General features: G+C 40.1%; 1 protein-coding gene across 4 annotated transcripts; it reads left to right on the top strand.

The window, feature by feature from the left end:
• The first annotated feature begins 204 nt into the window (after nucleotides 1–204).
• On the top strand, nucleotides 205–14,431 carry mastl (microtubule associated serine/threonine kinase-like). 4 transcript variants are annotated; one of them, XM_017705314.2, is made up of 14 exons: nucleotides 205–281; nucleotides 379–688; nucleotides 2,707–2,844; nucleotides 2,955–3,094; nucleotides 4,358–4,446; nucleotides 4,602–4,708; nucleotides 4,818–4,980; nucleotides 5,972–6,141; nucleotides 6,671–7,846; nucleotides 9,332–9,473; nucleotides 9,652–9,672; nucleotides 10,875–10,988; nucleotides 11,702–11,803; nucleotides 13,525–14,431. In XM_017705314.2, the coding sequence occupies exons 2-14, from the start codon at nucleotides 536–538 to the stop codon at nucleotides 13,680–13,682; spliced, it is 2,673 nt and encodes an 890-aa protein (XP_017560803.1). In that variant the 5' UTR covers nucleotides 205–281; nucleotides 379–535; the 3' UTR covers nucleotides 13,683–14,431. The 4 variants fall into 4 exon arrangements, with proteins under 4 accessions (XP_017560803.1, XP_017560820.1, XP_017560793.1 ...); XM_017705331.2 differs by having other exon boundaries at nucleotides 211–688; nucleotides 6,671–6,834; nucleotides 6,946–7,846; XM_017705304.2 differs by having other exon boundaries at nucleotides 211–688.
• Nucleotides 14,432–14,667: the final 236 nt, after the last annotated feature.

The raw sequence follows: 14,667 nt of genomic DNA, 5'->3' as shown, positions 1-14,667 counted from the left end.
AACAGAAAACTTTTAAATATGTCTCTTTATTTACTTTTTATATATAAAAGACATAAAAGTTGTTGGACAACGATGTATAGTTATATATATATATATATATATATATTTCAGATACGCGTTATCCCCAACGATATTTCTACATTTCTACAACATCCGGGTTTTTAGTTTTATGAACTACGTCACCAAGGCCCCCAAAACAAGCAGCGCAATTTGAAAAATTCAAAACAAGTGCGGCTCGACTGTCGGACCCGGAGCATGGAGGCTCTACCGGCCGCTTTGGGGTAGGAAACTGCCATCTGACACGGTGTGTTGTGCTGTTATCGATCATATTAGGCTGTTATGAGCGGTTTAGAGGAGTTTGATCGGTATGTTTGGCAGAAATCCGCCTGGCCCGTGTAACGGTTGTTAACGGTAGCTCTGCCGGGGTGCAGACCGGGATGCAGACCGGGGTCTGACGGGAGGCGGTGAGTTACTTCAGCAGCTGGTTCGTCTAAACAGAAACACAGCACCTGGCTAGTCGAGGCAGTCCAGGGTGATGGAGGCGTCGGAGAAGCCCGCGACCGCGGTGGAGGTGCCCAGACCGCCCACCATCGACGACTTCGAGGTGGTGAAGCCCATCAGCCGCGGCGCCTTCGGCAAGGTGTTCCTGGCGAGGAAGAAGAGCAACTCCAAGCTGTTCGCTGTGAAGGTAACCGTGCTGCACAGGGCTGGGTCAGACTCACCAGCATCTATCTGGTGTGAATATCACACAGATTTTCTGGACACTGTCGTTATTTAGTAGGTCGGTCTGAGCTCTTCACAGCTCACGCTTCTGTTATCCTCAAATTTACTGACATCTTTTGTCCTTAGCGTCAGTTTGGCCCCAGTTCTGGTGGGAGTTGTGTTTTCCACCCCATGTCATGTGAATAATCAGTGGTTCTTTTGCTGCTGCTGCAGGTGTGGTGTGTTAGGCTGGAGCCCTAAATCAGAATTGCGTGTTCTAGTGACACTTTACCTTAAAGAAATGTGTGTAAAATGTTAATATTCCCTGTGTTTTATACAGCTAAAACAGCCTGGACCTAAACTAACCACACGGATGATATGAGGGTTATAAAGACTGTTCTTTAGTAAAGACAGTGGTTCTGTTAAACATTACATCCCGAAATGGCTATTTTTAAGGTAAAATGGTTCCTCGGATTGAAGGAGAACGTGTTGGATATAGAACCACTTGGAAAATGGTTCTGTGTAGCACCAGAATGCGTTCTGCTATTGTCACAGTGTCAGGCTTCTAACAATAGCGGAACGCTTTTTGGTGCTACACAGAACCATTTTCCAAGTTCTCCATCAAATCAAGAGACTCTTTGAGTGTTCATGGTTCTATATAGAACCATTGTCTGTACTAAAGAATCCTTGAGGAACCATCTTTTTAAATGTGAATGTGGTACAGCAACAATTTTTTAGTTTTCTTAGTGTCCTGGCTTCCGTTCGATGACCGCTGGGATAGGCTCCATTACACAGTGCAATACAATAAAATCTAATATATAAGTGCAGCTTATAATTCAGTGCTCATTTAAGCTCTGTGTAAAGAGACGTGTCTTCAGTCTGCGTTTGAAGACAGCGAGAGACTCCAGTATGGAGACGCCAGTATGGAGAACATTCTCGACGCTTTTCTTCCACACGCCTTGAAGGATGGCGGGTCAAGCCGAGCTGTACTCGAAGCTTTTTCCAGTTATTTATGGTCGATATGGCTCACACATGCAGCAACCAGAACTGCACATTAAGGTTCAGTTCAGTACAGGAATAAACATTATTATCATAAACGTTTATTCATTTCTGAACGAATGACAGTTTCCAGACAATCACCATCATTTTTCAACTTTGACCTCAAAACAATGAAAGAAAAGAGAAGTAAAAAAATTTCACACAATGCCCCAAAAATCAGTCAATCAATATATAATTTTTATGTGCAGCCTTTTGATTTACTGCATCGAAGACACTGGATGAGTTGGGACGTTTTTGATAGTCACAAGTTATTGACATCACTTGTCAGTTGAAAGCTGAATGTTTGTAATTGTACAATTGTATTGTAATGTAACGAATATTACAGTATGGAGCGCTGTATTTACAGTAATGATGTTTTGTCTGTGTTGTGTAATCTTAGCCTCTTATTCTCCAGGGTATATTCTGGTTTGTCCATCTGAATTTACATGACCAAATCATAAGGCAAATTATTCAGTAACTGCATGAAACAAAATTTTCTTTTCTAAAAGTTCCCCTCAAATTAACAGAACATGTGTTTTGTGATCTGCACATATCACTATATGCTTACAATTCACTGCTGAAAGCCAAAAATCTCCGACGCTCTTTGTGTTATTTTCTAAAAGTGATGTTTCCAGAGCAGATCACTGAAGAGACGCCGTCTGTTTATAGTTTAGAGCCCAGATTTGGGGAAAAACGGGTCGACTTTTAGTAGAAAAACAAAGTTCAGCTTCTTTTATTATAAGGGTTTAAAATGACATCACCGTCTATTTGACTGGAGAGAAGAGCTACAGCCTCACACGACGCCCAGCTTCTGAATGGAGCTTATGAAATATGAACGTTATGAAGAGCATGATGAAGTACATTTTGGATCCACTGGTGGTCCCAAGGAATTTAAGAGGCTACTGAACAGCTGTCTTTTCTCATATATATTCACATATTTGTGCTGGTTTTCTAATTGTTCCCAAGGTGGTGAAGAAGTCGGACATGGTAGACAAGAACATGAGTGATCAGATGCGGGCGGAGAGAGATGCTCTGGCCCTCAGCAAAAGTCCTTTCATCGTACACTTGTTTTACTCTCTTCAGACGCCGGCTAAGGTGTATTTGGTAGGTAGAAATTGACCTTGCAATTCTCATTAATTGATATCTTTTTATTTGAGTTTCTGAATTATAGACCCGTGCACTAATGACTTTTGCACTGTTTGTATATTTTTTAGGTGATGGAGTACCTGATTGGTGGTGATGTGAAGTCACTGCTGCACATCTATGGCTACTTTGATGAGGACATGTCATTAAAATACATTTCAGAAGTGGCGCTAGCTTTGGATTATCTTCACCGACATGGGATCATCCATAGGTACTTGTTCCTTACTATAAGAACCTACTATTACGTAGGGGCGGGAATGTCTAGGCACCTCACGATTCGATTAGATTATGGCAAAAATGTTTCACGATAAATAAAATTAATATCGTTCATTATTGATGCGTATCGTGATAAATGCCAAATCATAATTTCTTTCAAGTCTGAAGGCTGATTTTTGCTCCTGGGTGGTTAATCGCTGTTTTAACCTATCCTAACAGATTATTTTTAGCTCTCTGGTGTCGAGTTCTCGGCTGTCCCGTTACAAATGCTAAACAAGTGGCCGAGAACAGCGCTAAACTGTTTTAGTTTCTCAACAACATCAACTTACTTTGAACAGCAAATATTAGCTGGCTCAGTAGGTCAGTGATGGATCACACTGTCTTACTGCCATCGCTCCTATCACGACCATGTCAGAGCATATCACAGTATTCAAACACCAGCTAGCAGACATCTGGATTTCTCCTTACTATCGTAGTAGTTTGAGGGGTGAACCGTAATATATCTAACACCAGACAAACAGAGTCCTCCTTTTAGACACATTTTAACTGAAAGCGGTGCTTTTGTGTCGTGGTTAATCTAAATTATCATCAATTCACTGTGTTGTGCGAGTGGCAGAGTGCTGCTTCAAGTTAGACGGCTGCTAAAAACAGCTAGCCTGGAAAGGTAGCGCTCTCCTGCTTTCCAATGCCTCACAGCTTCCCCAGTTTACTTTTGTTTATATCTGTGCTGTAACTCACATGAACCAACTTCTAATACTGAAACATGACTTTTTGAGCACTGTAACAGTAGTTACAATGTAGTTGTGAGGATTGTGATATAACACTGCTAAAACTTGTTAGGTTGTACAGAAAGAGGGGAGTTCACTCTAAACCAATATAGTAACACATGTATAATTCCGCGTTTCAGCCGTTGTATTGTATCAAAAATTTATCAAACATGTCTAATCGCTATCAAGGAAAAGTTATATTGCGATAATTATAATTATTGTTTTATCGCCCAGCCGTATGAACGTCTATTGTGAAATGCTTTAATGAAAAATGTACTGATATTTCAGGTTTTTTTTTTAGCTTTGGTTTGGATAAGAACAAGTGGACTTGTGCCATCTTTGTCCTTTGTCCCCTTTTCTGCTGAGAGCCTGTCTGTGTATTGATGGATCCTTTGTTGTTAATAATTGATCCAAGCTGGCAAAAGCAATCAACCACTTCTACATATTCATTCTTACAGTAAACAAAAATATTCTTCTTTCTTCTTTCTCAGGGATCTCAAACCTGACAACATGCTTATCTCCAATGAAGGCCACATTAAGCTGACTGATTTTGGCCTCTCCAAAGTGAAACTTGACCGAGGTATGGTGGCTTGTAAAGCTGAGTCATCATAAAAAATGTTATACCTCAGACTGTTAATCTTGTAGTCTCCACATTTCTGCAGTCTTGCTGTTCTTGTTTTTGTTTTGTATCTTCAAGCTTTGGTTAATGAAAATGCTCGTTTTTATCCTCTTTAGAACTGAATCTTATGGACATATTGACCACACCGTCTTTGGCAAAACCAAAGAAAGACTATTTCAGAACGCCTGGTCAAGTTTTGTCCTTGATAAGTTCCCTTGGTCTTGTGAGTATAATAAGATGTTTACAAATTCATGTGGGTGTCTTTCAGAAAGTCAACTGAAGCATCATACACAGTGAATTCTCTCTGTGTTGCTGTTTCCTCTAAATAAAAGAATACTCCAGTGTTAGAAGGTAAACGTCACAGCAGCGCTTCAGCCGTGGCCAGCCCTGTGTCCTGTGGGAAAGTGGAGCAGAGAAAGAGTTTGCTATCCTCTCCTTTGCCGTCCAGACGAAGGGACCACCTGTGTTCTCCTATTTGTCCCGCACGAGCCCTTGGTATTTCACTATTTTCAATAAGATTGTGTTATTTTACCTCTGACCTGTTGGACTGCATTTAAGGGTGGGAGATATGACAAAAGTTAACCATCATGATAAACAAGTATCGAGCCCGATATTTGATACCTGTATCGATATCGATGCATCCCTACTCCAAATCAAAAAAGTGGTAGGTAACACTGGCTGTATTTACATGCAAAGATTTTTGGCAATCTGATTGAATACATTCCAATTACAGATTAAGACGGAGGTGTTTTTATTCTCACTCAATAATTTGATGAAAAATCTACATTTACATGCAAACTACAAGTAATCAGATCCAAAATTACATGCATGCATAGAGAACCACTTAGCGTAGATGTTGCCATGACCACGAACATCATGTGAGGTCCAGTCAGAGTTGACGTGCTTGTGTTTGTAATTACCTTAAAGTGATGTCAGACTCAGGAAAATGTCCTTCATAAGTACTTATTAAATAAAGGAAGAGAGGAAGACGTCGTGTTCTGAGACACATAAGCTGGACGTTCATCCCACCGCTGTCTTTTAAAGATCTGAGCATAAACTTCGTCTCCTCTGCAGACCAGTTTCTGCTCCCGCCACGTTGAGCGTTAGAAACTTTAGTTATGGTGTGACGCACATGCAGAACGGACTCCAACTTTCTGATTGGGAATGTAATCAGATACAGAATTTACATGGTTATTATTCTTCTGTTTAACAGATTATTTATGAGATTACCCACCTCATTAAATCAGATAGAAACTGCATTCTGAATGGCCTCAGTCTGACTAATCTGTTCTGATTGAGGTGCATACGTGGACATATTCTGTTCTAAGCTGTTAGTCGGATTATTAATAAATTATTAGACGGCATGTAAACATGGCTTTTGTGACATTGCCCACCTTTAACAGCATGCAGAGAAGTCTTGATCAATTCTGTTATTCACTGATTTTTCAATTTTATTCTTAATAGCCGAGTATGTATTCTCTTTCAGGAGCTAACAGTGTCTTTAGCCCTGGTGTAGTGGCTAAAAGCCTGACACCAAGGCTGTTGAAGGCCAGGAAGAGGTTTGAGTCCTTAAGTGTTGGCAGCGCTCATTCTTCTCTCCTGCTGTCTGCCACTGACTCTGAAAGCTGCATCAGCCCACTGTGGGAAGATGCGCAGGTAAAACGTCTTACCTATAGATAGATAGATAAAGGAACTCTGCATTTAATAGAAATACTAAAATAATGTAAAAAAAGTGGAAGGAACTCTAACTCTTTTACTCTGTTCAGAAATTAACGTGTTCCTTCACTACGAATGATTAGTTGCCAGTTTTCATGATAATGAAATTTCTATGGCTAAAATTATTTTGTAATGTTTGAAGGACTGCATGGTTTGTTGTTCAGTTAAGCACATGTTTATTGTTTGCCATGATTACTTGATATATTTTCTAATAATCAGTAGATTACTCAATTACTAATATTATGTGTCAAGTCAGTCCTAAATTAAATTAATAGATTAATCCTGCTAGCTTTTGGTAATTGCTAGCTGTGTTTGCATGTTTCATTAAATAGAGTGCTTGACTTTGCGTTTTGGGCTAATATATACAAATTAGGGTTTAAAACAAGGTTATGCATAAGTGTAGGCAAGATGTTGCCATTGGACAGCTGTGCCTGTTCATACTAATAAGGACAATGTTGCACATTTGTAGACATTAGAAGGCACCGAGAACCTCCCGCCTCCACATGGAAAGGATGTAGTTGACCAAGCTGGACAAAAACACCCCGTGACTGTTTCTGAGGGAAGAATGAGAAGTGAAATACAGACGTCTGGAAACGAGACTCCACTGACACCACTCCACAACCTAAACTCGAGGTCACGGTCTCTTAATAAAGTCATTGTGGACAAGAGTAACGTAAAGCCAGATACTTCAGCAGGAAAAAGGCTCCACTTCACTGAAGCTGACATCTGCCTTTCTCCCAGCAGGAAGACTCCTCTTAAACAGTCATTTGAGAGCAGCCTTACAAAACCTGAGACGGGTTTCGCCTGCACTAGCCAGTCATTGGAGAAAATGTCGGCTCAAAAGTCAAGCTCTTCAGTAAAACGAGGGTTTGCATTGGTGGACAAAAGCCCTGAACAAGCCGAGATTAAAGCCAAGAAGAGTGACGTTGAGTACAGGAGATGTTTTCCAATTCCAGAGAATGATGCGAGAGGCCATACTGGACTGACTGGGATTTTCTCTGCTGTTGGGCTGGGTTGTGAAGAAGCAATGTGGAAAGCCTCAGATCAGAGAGCCATGGGCATCCCTAAACAGTCTAGCCCCGCTAATGTGGCCAAGAATCTTTTGTGTGAGCTGGAAGAGCCAGGGGAAAATGGTGGTGCTTTGGCAAGCTCCAGCTTCACTTCTTCTCCTGAAGCTAACCGAGACCTGAGTAGAAGCCTTAGCCTAGATTCAGACAATTCGGTCCTTGAAATGTCTGTGATTACAAACACACCACCTCCAAAAAACTGTCTTAGAGGTGGTCTCTTGCCTTCATTCCAGGAGCTGGATGAAAATGAAAGATCTGCTGTGGTTCCACCACAGACAGAATACTCTGACACACCGAAGCAGCATCAGAAAACTGAATCCGATTGCTCCGTCTTGGACCATCACATTCGGTCCAGCAGCCTGGTCAGATCACCTTCCTTCCTCAAACCCAGGAATGTGGTGGCCTTCAGAAGCTACTGTAGCTCCATTAACCGATCAAACATGTCCTGTAGCTCTCGCCTCAGTATTGCCTCCATGGATGCCATAGATATGTCGGCCTCATCCTCCTTCCACAGTGCTCCAACTGCTGTGACCCCCGTGCAGAAGAAAAGGTCCAGCCTCAACAGCTCACTGTACCAGGTAGGCCATCAGAAAAAAGTTTCAGCAAAAGAAATCAACAACTGAATGCTAGTAAAACTTAAATAATTTAAGTATGCTTATTATTAAAGGCCATTCACACAGCTGGCACAGTCTCAGGGCAGTTTTACTGCACTGTTTCAGGTTCTTCACCTTACTTATTTAGTTTTATATTTCTGTAGGCCTCCTTTTGCTCGCTCACCTACGGAGACAAAAATGGTTTTGTAAGACATACAAATTTACATTGAAATACACTATATGGACAAAAGTTTTGTGACACCCACACATTATACATACTTTTATGGCAACCCATTTAAAAACCATAGACATTAATATGGAGTTGGTCCCTCTTTAAAGCTATAACAGTTTCCACTCTTCTAGGAAGCTTTCTACAAGATTTTGGAGAGTGTATGTGGGAATTTTTGTCCATTCATCCAGAAGAATATTTCTGAGATGTTGGACGAGAGGGCCTGCCTCACAATCTCTGTTCTAGCTCATCCCAAAGGTGTTTGATGGGGTTGAGGTCAGGACTCTGTGCAGGCCAGTCAAGTTCCTCTACACCAAACTCAACCAGCCATGACTTTATGGACCTTGCTTTGTGCACTGGGGGTCAGTCATGCTGAAACAGAAAAGGTCTTTCCCCAAAAAGTTACCTCACATTTTAAGCATATAATTGTACAAAATCTCAACCCCCTGAAAAACAACCCCATAGCATCACCCCTCCTCCGCCAAACTTTACATTGGCACGGCACAGTGCAGTCAGGCAGGTAATGTTCTCCTGGCATTTGCCAAACCCAGACTCGTCCATCAGACTGCCATACAGAGAAACGTGATTCCACTGCTTCAGAGTCCAGTGGCGGTGTACTTTACACCACTTCATCTGATGCTTGGCATTGTGCTTAGTGATCTAAGGCTTGCATGCAGCATGTGCTGATGTTGATGCCACAGGAAGTTTGGAACTCTGTAGTTACTAAGTCAGTAAAGTGTTGGTGACTGTTATGCGCTGTACACCTCAGCACTCGACAACCCTACCCTGTAACTTTACGTGGTTTGCTGCTTCATGGCTGAGTTGGTTCCTAAACACTTCCGCTTTTCAGTCATACCACTGAAGGTTGATCGAGGAGTATATAGGAGGGAAAAACATTTAGCAAACTCACTTGTTGCAATGATGGCATCCTATTACAGCACCACACTTGATTTCGGTGAGCTCTTTAGAACGACCCATTTTTTTCACGAGTAGTTTATAAAGGCAGGCTATTGTCCCGATTGCCCTAAGGTGTGTCCCAATACATTCGTCCATATAGTGTATATTTCTTTAAAGCTATTGAAGTAAATGGATGGTTCAACTGTGGGGCCTCCACAAAAAGTGGAAGTTGCATTTTATGTGTTTAAAATTTTAGCCTTGCATGAAAGAATCCTAATGCCCTGCTTTTCTTTGGACTCATTGTTGTTTCTTTTTCTGGTTTGTTTTCTTTTATACACCTTCAGACTCCACAGCCTATGGTTTTGTCTCACACCCCTTATCGAACACCCAAGAGTGTCCGTAGAGGTCCAGGACCAGTGGAGGGGGCTCCCATCCTAGGTACCCCTGACTACTTGGCCCCAGAACTTTTACTGGGCAAACATCATGGTAAGATTGGATTATAATTAGGCTGGATAAGTTTACTGCACATCTTTTATAAGATGCAAAACAAAATTGGCTTTTAAACTTTTCATGCACTTTATATGCAGCTCAATTTGTTTTGTGTACTCAAATGATTGATTGCCATGTGCACTGAATGGCTTCTTTATTGGACCTTATGTTTTAGTTGCAGGAACACTTGAGTGCGGTGAGTACATTGGAAACTTGTGCTGGGTGCTGAATTTGTGCTCAGTGTGTTGGTGCATGAGCAAGAGGCTTCTCTGTAAAAGAATACTTCATCCAAACATGCCTACAGAGCTAATAATGAATGAAGGATAGCCAGGATTGCTTAATGCCCATGGGTCCCTGCTAACTTTCACACATTATTAGCCCCACGAGGTTTGGTTGAAATGTCCTTTTTTTTAATGACATGTATCAAAGGAAATGGCTGACTAATTTCAGTAATATTGATGGACAGTCACTTGCATGATTGGCTGCGCTTGACTTGCCATTCTTACTGCTTCAGTGATGCTCTTTGAACTTGGGAATTCTGGGACATTCCATTGGAAAATTGGCAGAAACTTCTAAGCTGGTCCTAAAAGGAACCCTAGTTGGCTTTGTTCTGTTCCAGCTCCTAACACATCTGGCCTGTAGAGTGGTGATTACTTGGCGCTGGTGTGTTAGGAGGTGAAGTAGATGAAAAATTCAGACTGGTTGTGGGTCCTTTTGGAAGAGCCTGGGACGGTCTGTGCTGTAAGGGGGTTAAATTTTCATTGGTGGTGTTGCAACCATTATTGGTGATGGAACCAGAGTAATGATTTATTAGTTTTGTACCATATTCCTTGTCAGAAGAAAACAATATTAGGCTACTTAATACAGCAACTAGTCAAGAAGACAGGACCCAGGTTTGATTCTCATTAATAACTCACCCATTCGTGACTGGGAGAGCATGTTCTCATTGAATAAATGTTTGGTTTTTCTTTAGCTGTTCATAGGAACATGTATTGGGGGTAAACTTAGACAGTGTGGGAAGTTTTTAAAATAAATATTTATTGCAGGACTAGGCTCAGCTTTAGTCCAGAAAAACGTTAGAATTCTGTACTCCAGTCTGTGATTTTAAATAATTCATTATTATTTGAATGATTATTTATATTTCCCTGCTTTAGATCTTCACTGATGAAACATCTTATAACAAATGATTTGAAATTTCAGATCTAATGTAAAAATAATGTAAAATTGTCTCCAATTTTATGCTACACTAATAATGTCTATGCTCCCCCCCCCCCCCACAATTATTAACTTTAACCTCCCCCTGCTCTCACAGCTGTAGAGTAGTTTTGTGATCACAGTCTAACATTTATATTGATGAAAAGTTAATAAGACAGTAATGATGTTTTCCCCACATCTTAGATTTTATGGTGGACTGGTGGGCACTGGGTGTCTGCCTCTTTGAGTTCCTCACTGGAGTACCACCGTTCAACGATGAAACTCCTCAACTTGTGTTCCAGAACATTCTCAACCGAGGTGATTCAGTCCCTTTATAACAAAACAATGTATGGATATACACCTAACACAACAATAAATGGATATACACTGAAATTCGAAAGTTTAAAATTACTGTTCTTAGAATATTAAACTCATTTTGTTGCAAGTACACGTATAAAATTATTCTAAGATGGTGCTTCTACTAGAGATGAATGATTGCAATTTTAGTATAAAAATGACAAATCTTTAAGCCCTAGCTACGACTCCATAAGCATTTTGGGTAATAAAATCTTAGGAAATTTTAAATAAGTCCAAAATGATGAAGAGAGCTATAGAAGATTCTGAAATGACTGAGAAATCTGTAAAACAGAAATTACGATAAAATGAACAATGAGAATGCTTTGTATTTTAAAAGTGCTGGTGGATGAAATCTTAAGGCAGATACTTTATCAAGAGATTACTATAAATAAATAATTACTGTAAATTATTTAGCATTTAGTAATGTCTTTACTAAAGTAATGCCATTTAGTAATGTATTTTTAGTAATGTTTTTAATTGAATAAATTAATAACATCATAACACACGATTCCAAACTTTTGAATGGTCATGTACAACGATATCATGTTGATGTATGTATTTATAGAACACTGACCCATCCTTAATTTGCATTATGCAGCCAGTTTCTGTTTCACTTTAAAGATAGCTGGTTAAGTATTTGAGTTGTGATGCATTGACACTTATGATGTGAGCAGATATACCATGGCCTGATGGAGAAGAGGAATTGCCCCACAGTGCAAGAAATGCTATAGAGATTCTCCTTACTACAGATGTAAACAAACGGGCTGGTCTGAAAGGTGAGGACACTCTCAATCAAACAAATGCCAGTAAATAGTAATAGTTATTTGAAGGATATCACAGTATTGCCTCCTTCAGTCATTTGTTTGCAGAGAAATAGGTTTCTACTGTTGATCAGTGAGGCCCCACGAATGTTTAAAAACTCCCAGGGACTTTTATGATGCTTACCATTTGAAGCTTTTAAATAGCTAATTCATTTTGTCCTTTGCATTTATTTGGTACAGTCAGTTATCTGCCACTATTAGTTTCAGTGCAACTCATTTTAGTTTTACTTTCTTAACAAAGCCCTTTTTACAGGGTGAATCAAAAAGATTAATCCGATTTCAAAGTGGCATATTTTTACAACTGTGAGGCGCCTAGGAGTCAATCACATACCAAGAGGGGGTCATAGAGCTACAGACTGTGAGTGTGGCAGTGAACCCCCAACACTCAGAGAATTCGTCGTTGGTTCCAAGAAAAAGGTCACTAGCATCAGCAGATCTCATGCCTTGTTACTTTTTTGTGGTGGTACATTAAGGATTCTGTTTATGCGCCATTCTCAACAACAGACGGTCTCCGAAATCTCACTGAAAGAGCCGTGAGTGTAGTGACACCTGACATGCTCAATCGAGTACGGGATGAATTTGACTATGGTGTTGATGTTGTCTGTACAGCTGGAGGAGGTTCATATTAAGCACTTGTAAAATTTATGATAAACTTTTTGGTCATTTAAACTGTTGTTTGTGATGGACAATTTTTTAGATTGGCAAAGATTTAAACTGTCACAAACTCTGCAAATTATTTTCTGCAGCTTTCTTGAGCATCAAGACTGCTGTGCATTTCGCATAGGTGAAGTCTTTACGTTAAAGTGCTCATATTGCACGTAACCACCACATTCTTTCATGCCTTCACTCTTCAAATAAGTAAGGTTCCTTTGCTTGGACATGCAGCTCTAAGACATTTCTAATTGGAATAGAACCTTTACCTTATGTGGGGGTAGTTCAAGGTTCTTCATAGTCAAACATCTCATTTACAAAAACAGTTCTCCTTGAGACCACCGGAGGTTCCAAAATGCACGTCGTCATATTCTTCATAACTTTCATATTTCATAAGCTACATTCAAAAGATGCGTGTCATGAAAGCTGGAACTGTCATCTTTCCTGTCAGATAGATGGGTGATGTAATTTTAAACCCATATAATGAAAGAAGCCGAACTGAATTTTTATTGTTCTCTCTGTTGAAAGTCGACCCATTTTTCCTCAAATCTGGGCCTATAAACTATAAACAGACGGCGTCTGTTCAGTGATCTGCTCTGTAAAAGTTCTTTTTATACAATAACACAAAGAGCGTCTGAGATTTTTGGTTTTCAGCAGTAAATTGTAAGCATACAGCAATGTGTGTGATCATAAAACACATGTTCTGGTCATTTAAGGGGAGCCTTTACAAATAATAAATAAATAAAATAATTTATATTTATTTCATGCAGTTACTGAATAACTTACCTTACGATTTGGTCATGAAAATTCAGATGAAGAAACCAAAATATACCCTGCAGAATAAGAGGTTAAAGAACCATCCATTGAAAGATTTGCTAGGTTTCCAAAATTGGTTCTTCTATGGTATGGCTCCAAACCACCCTTTTTGGCGTTATTTTGTCTTGCCGTGAATACTGGATGCTTAAACTGATATTTGTGAAAATTGTACTGATTTGATTTTTTTGTGTCCTCTGGTTTTCCTCCAGAGCTGAAAGAGCATCCATTCTTTGCGGGTTTGGACTGGGACAACCTCCAGAACCAGGCCATGCCCTTCATTCCTCAACCTGATGATGAGACAGACACCTCGTACTTCGAGGCGAGAAACACTGCCCAATGCTTGGCCCTGTCTGGCTTTAGCCTGTAACAGACGCTCACACGTTCAGCTCACTGTTAGCTCACAATTCCGTGGCACATTGCTTCATTATAGAGATGTGTTAAGGATTACTGATGCAACAACTACCACCTGTGCAACTGCTTTAGCTGATTTCTATAGCGGTCTTCCTTCAGTGTTTTCTTTTTGTGAGTCTTTGTTAATGTTTTAAAAGTGTTACTCCTTGGTTTGTTGGATTATTTACCCAGGAGTCAGTTAATATGACTCAGATCATATAGCAGTATTTAGGTGAAATGGGTAAATATGTAGAGGAATAGAGTTACAGCTTTACTAAAATAACAGGTTTTAAAGGACGTCTGAAACCATGTATACATTTGCTTAGTGCTTTATCTTGTGTACTTATGCCCACAGTTCAGGTTGTGGCAGACAAAATAGGCACTGATTCCAGATCAGGACTCTTAATTTGTACACTCAGGACTGTTCCTGACATTGGTCAGAATGTTTTTAGTGTATGAGTACTATGTATGCAAGGAGAGTAATATACTGTTATAACACTATTATGTGTTCTGTCATCATATTGACATAAATATGACTACCGCTTTTAAATGTCTTCTGCTACTAGTAATATTCTTTACTGATTCCTGCAAGAGAGTATCTTTAATGATCTGTCTGTGCATTCCTAATAATGTGCACTTTCTATGCAAAAAGCTTTTATCACTACTTTTCAGTGTGTAACAGATGTAAATAGTACCTATGTTTAAATAAAATTCATTTAATATGTCTGTTTTGGGGCTGTTCTGTATTTCTGTACTTCAAAATTTAATCAGGGTTTGTTGTAGAAAAACATCACACAAAGTTCTAGTCATGCCAGTGTGTCCTGGGTCTTCCCTGGGGTCTCCTCCCAGGTGGACTTGCCTGTGACGCCTCCCTGAGGGAGGCGTCCAGGAGGCATCCTAACCAGATGCCCGAACCACCTCAGCTGGCTCCTCTCGACGTGAAGAAGCAGCGGCTCTACTCA

The sequence above is a fragment of the Pygocentrus nattereri genome, chromosome 3 (assembly GCF_015220715.1).
Source record: "Pygocentrus nattereri isolate fPygNat1 chromosome 3, fPygNat1.pri, whole genome shotgun sequence".
In the NCBI taxonomy this organism is placed as follows: Eukaryota; Metazoa; Chordata; class Actinopteri; order Characiformes; family Serrasalmidae; genus Pygocentrus; species Pygocentrus nattereri.
This window is presented reverse-complemented; position numbering and strand designations above follow the sequence as displayed.

Bases quoted from the DNA above. Each gene is read 5' to 3' on its own strand.
- mastl (XM_017705314.2), top strand. From the start codon at position 536: ATGGAGGCGTCGGAGAAGCCCGCGACCGCGGTGGAGGTGCCCAGACCG. The intron at 689-2,706 runs GTAACCGTGCTG...ATTGTTCCCAAG, and splicing joins CCAAGCTGTTCGCTGTGAAG to GTGGTGAAGAAGTCGGACAT. The intron at 7,847-9,331 runs GTAGGCCATCAG...ATACACCTTCAG, and splicing joins TCAACAGCTCACTGTACCAG to ACTCCACAGCCTATGGTTTT.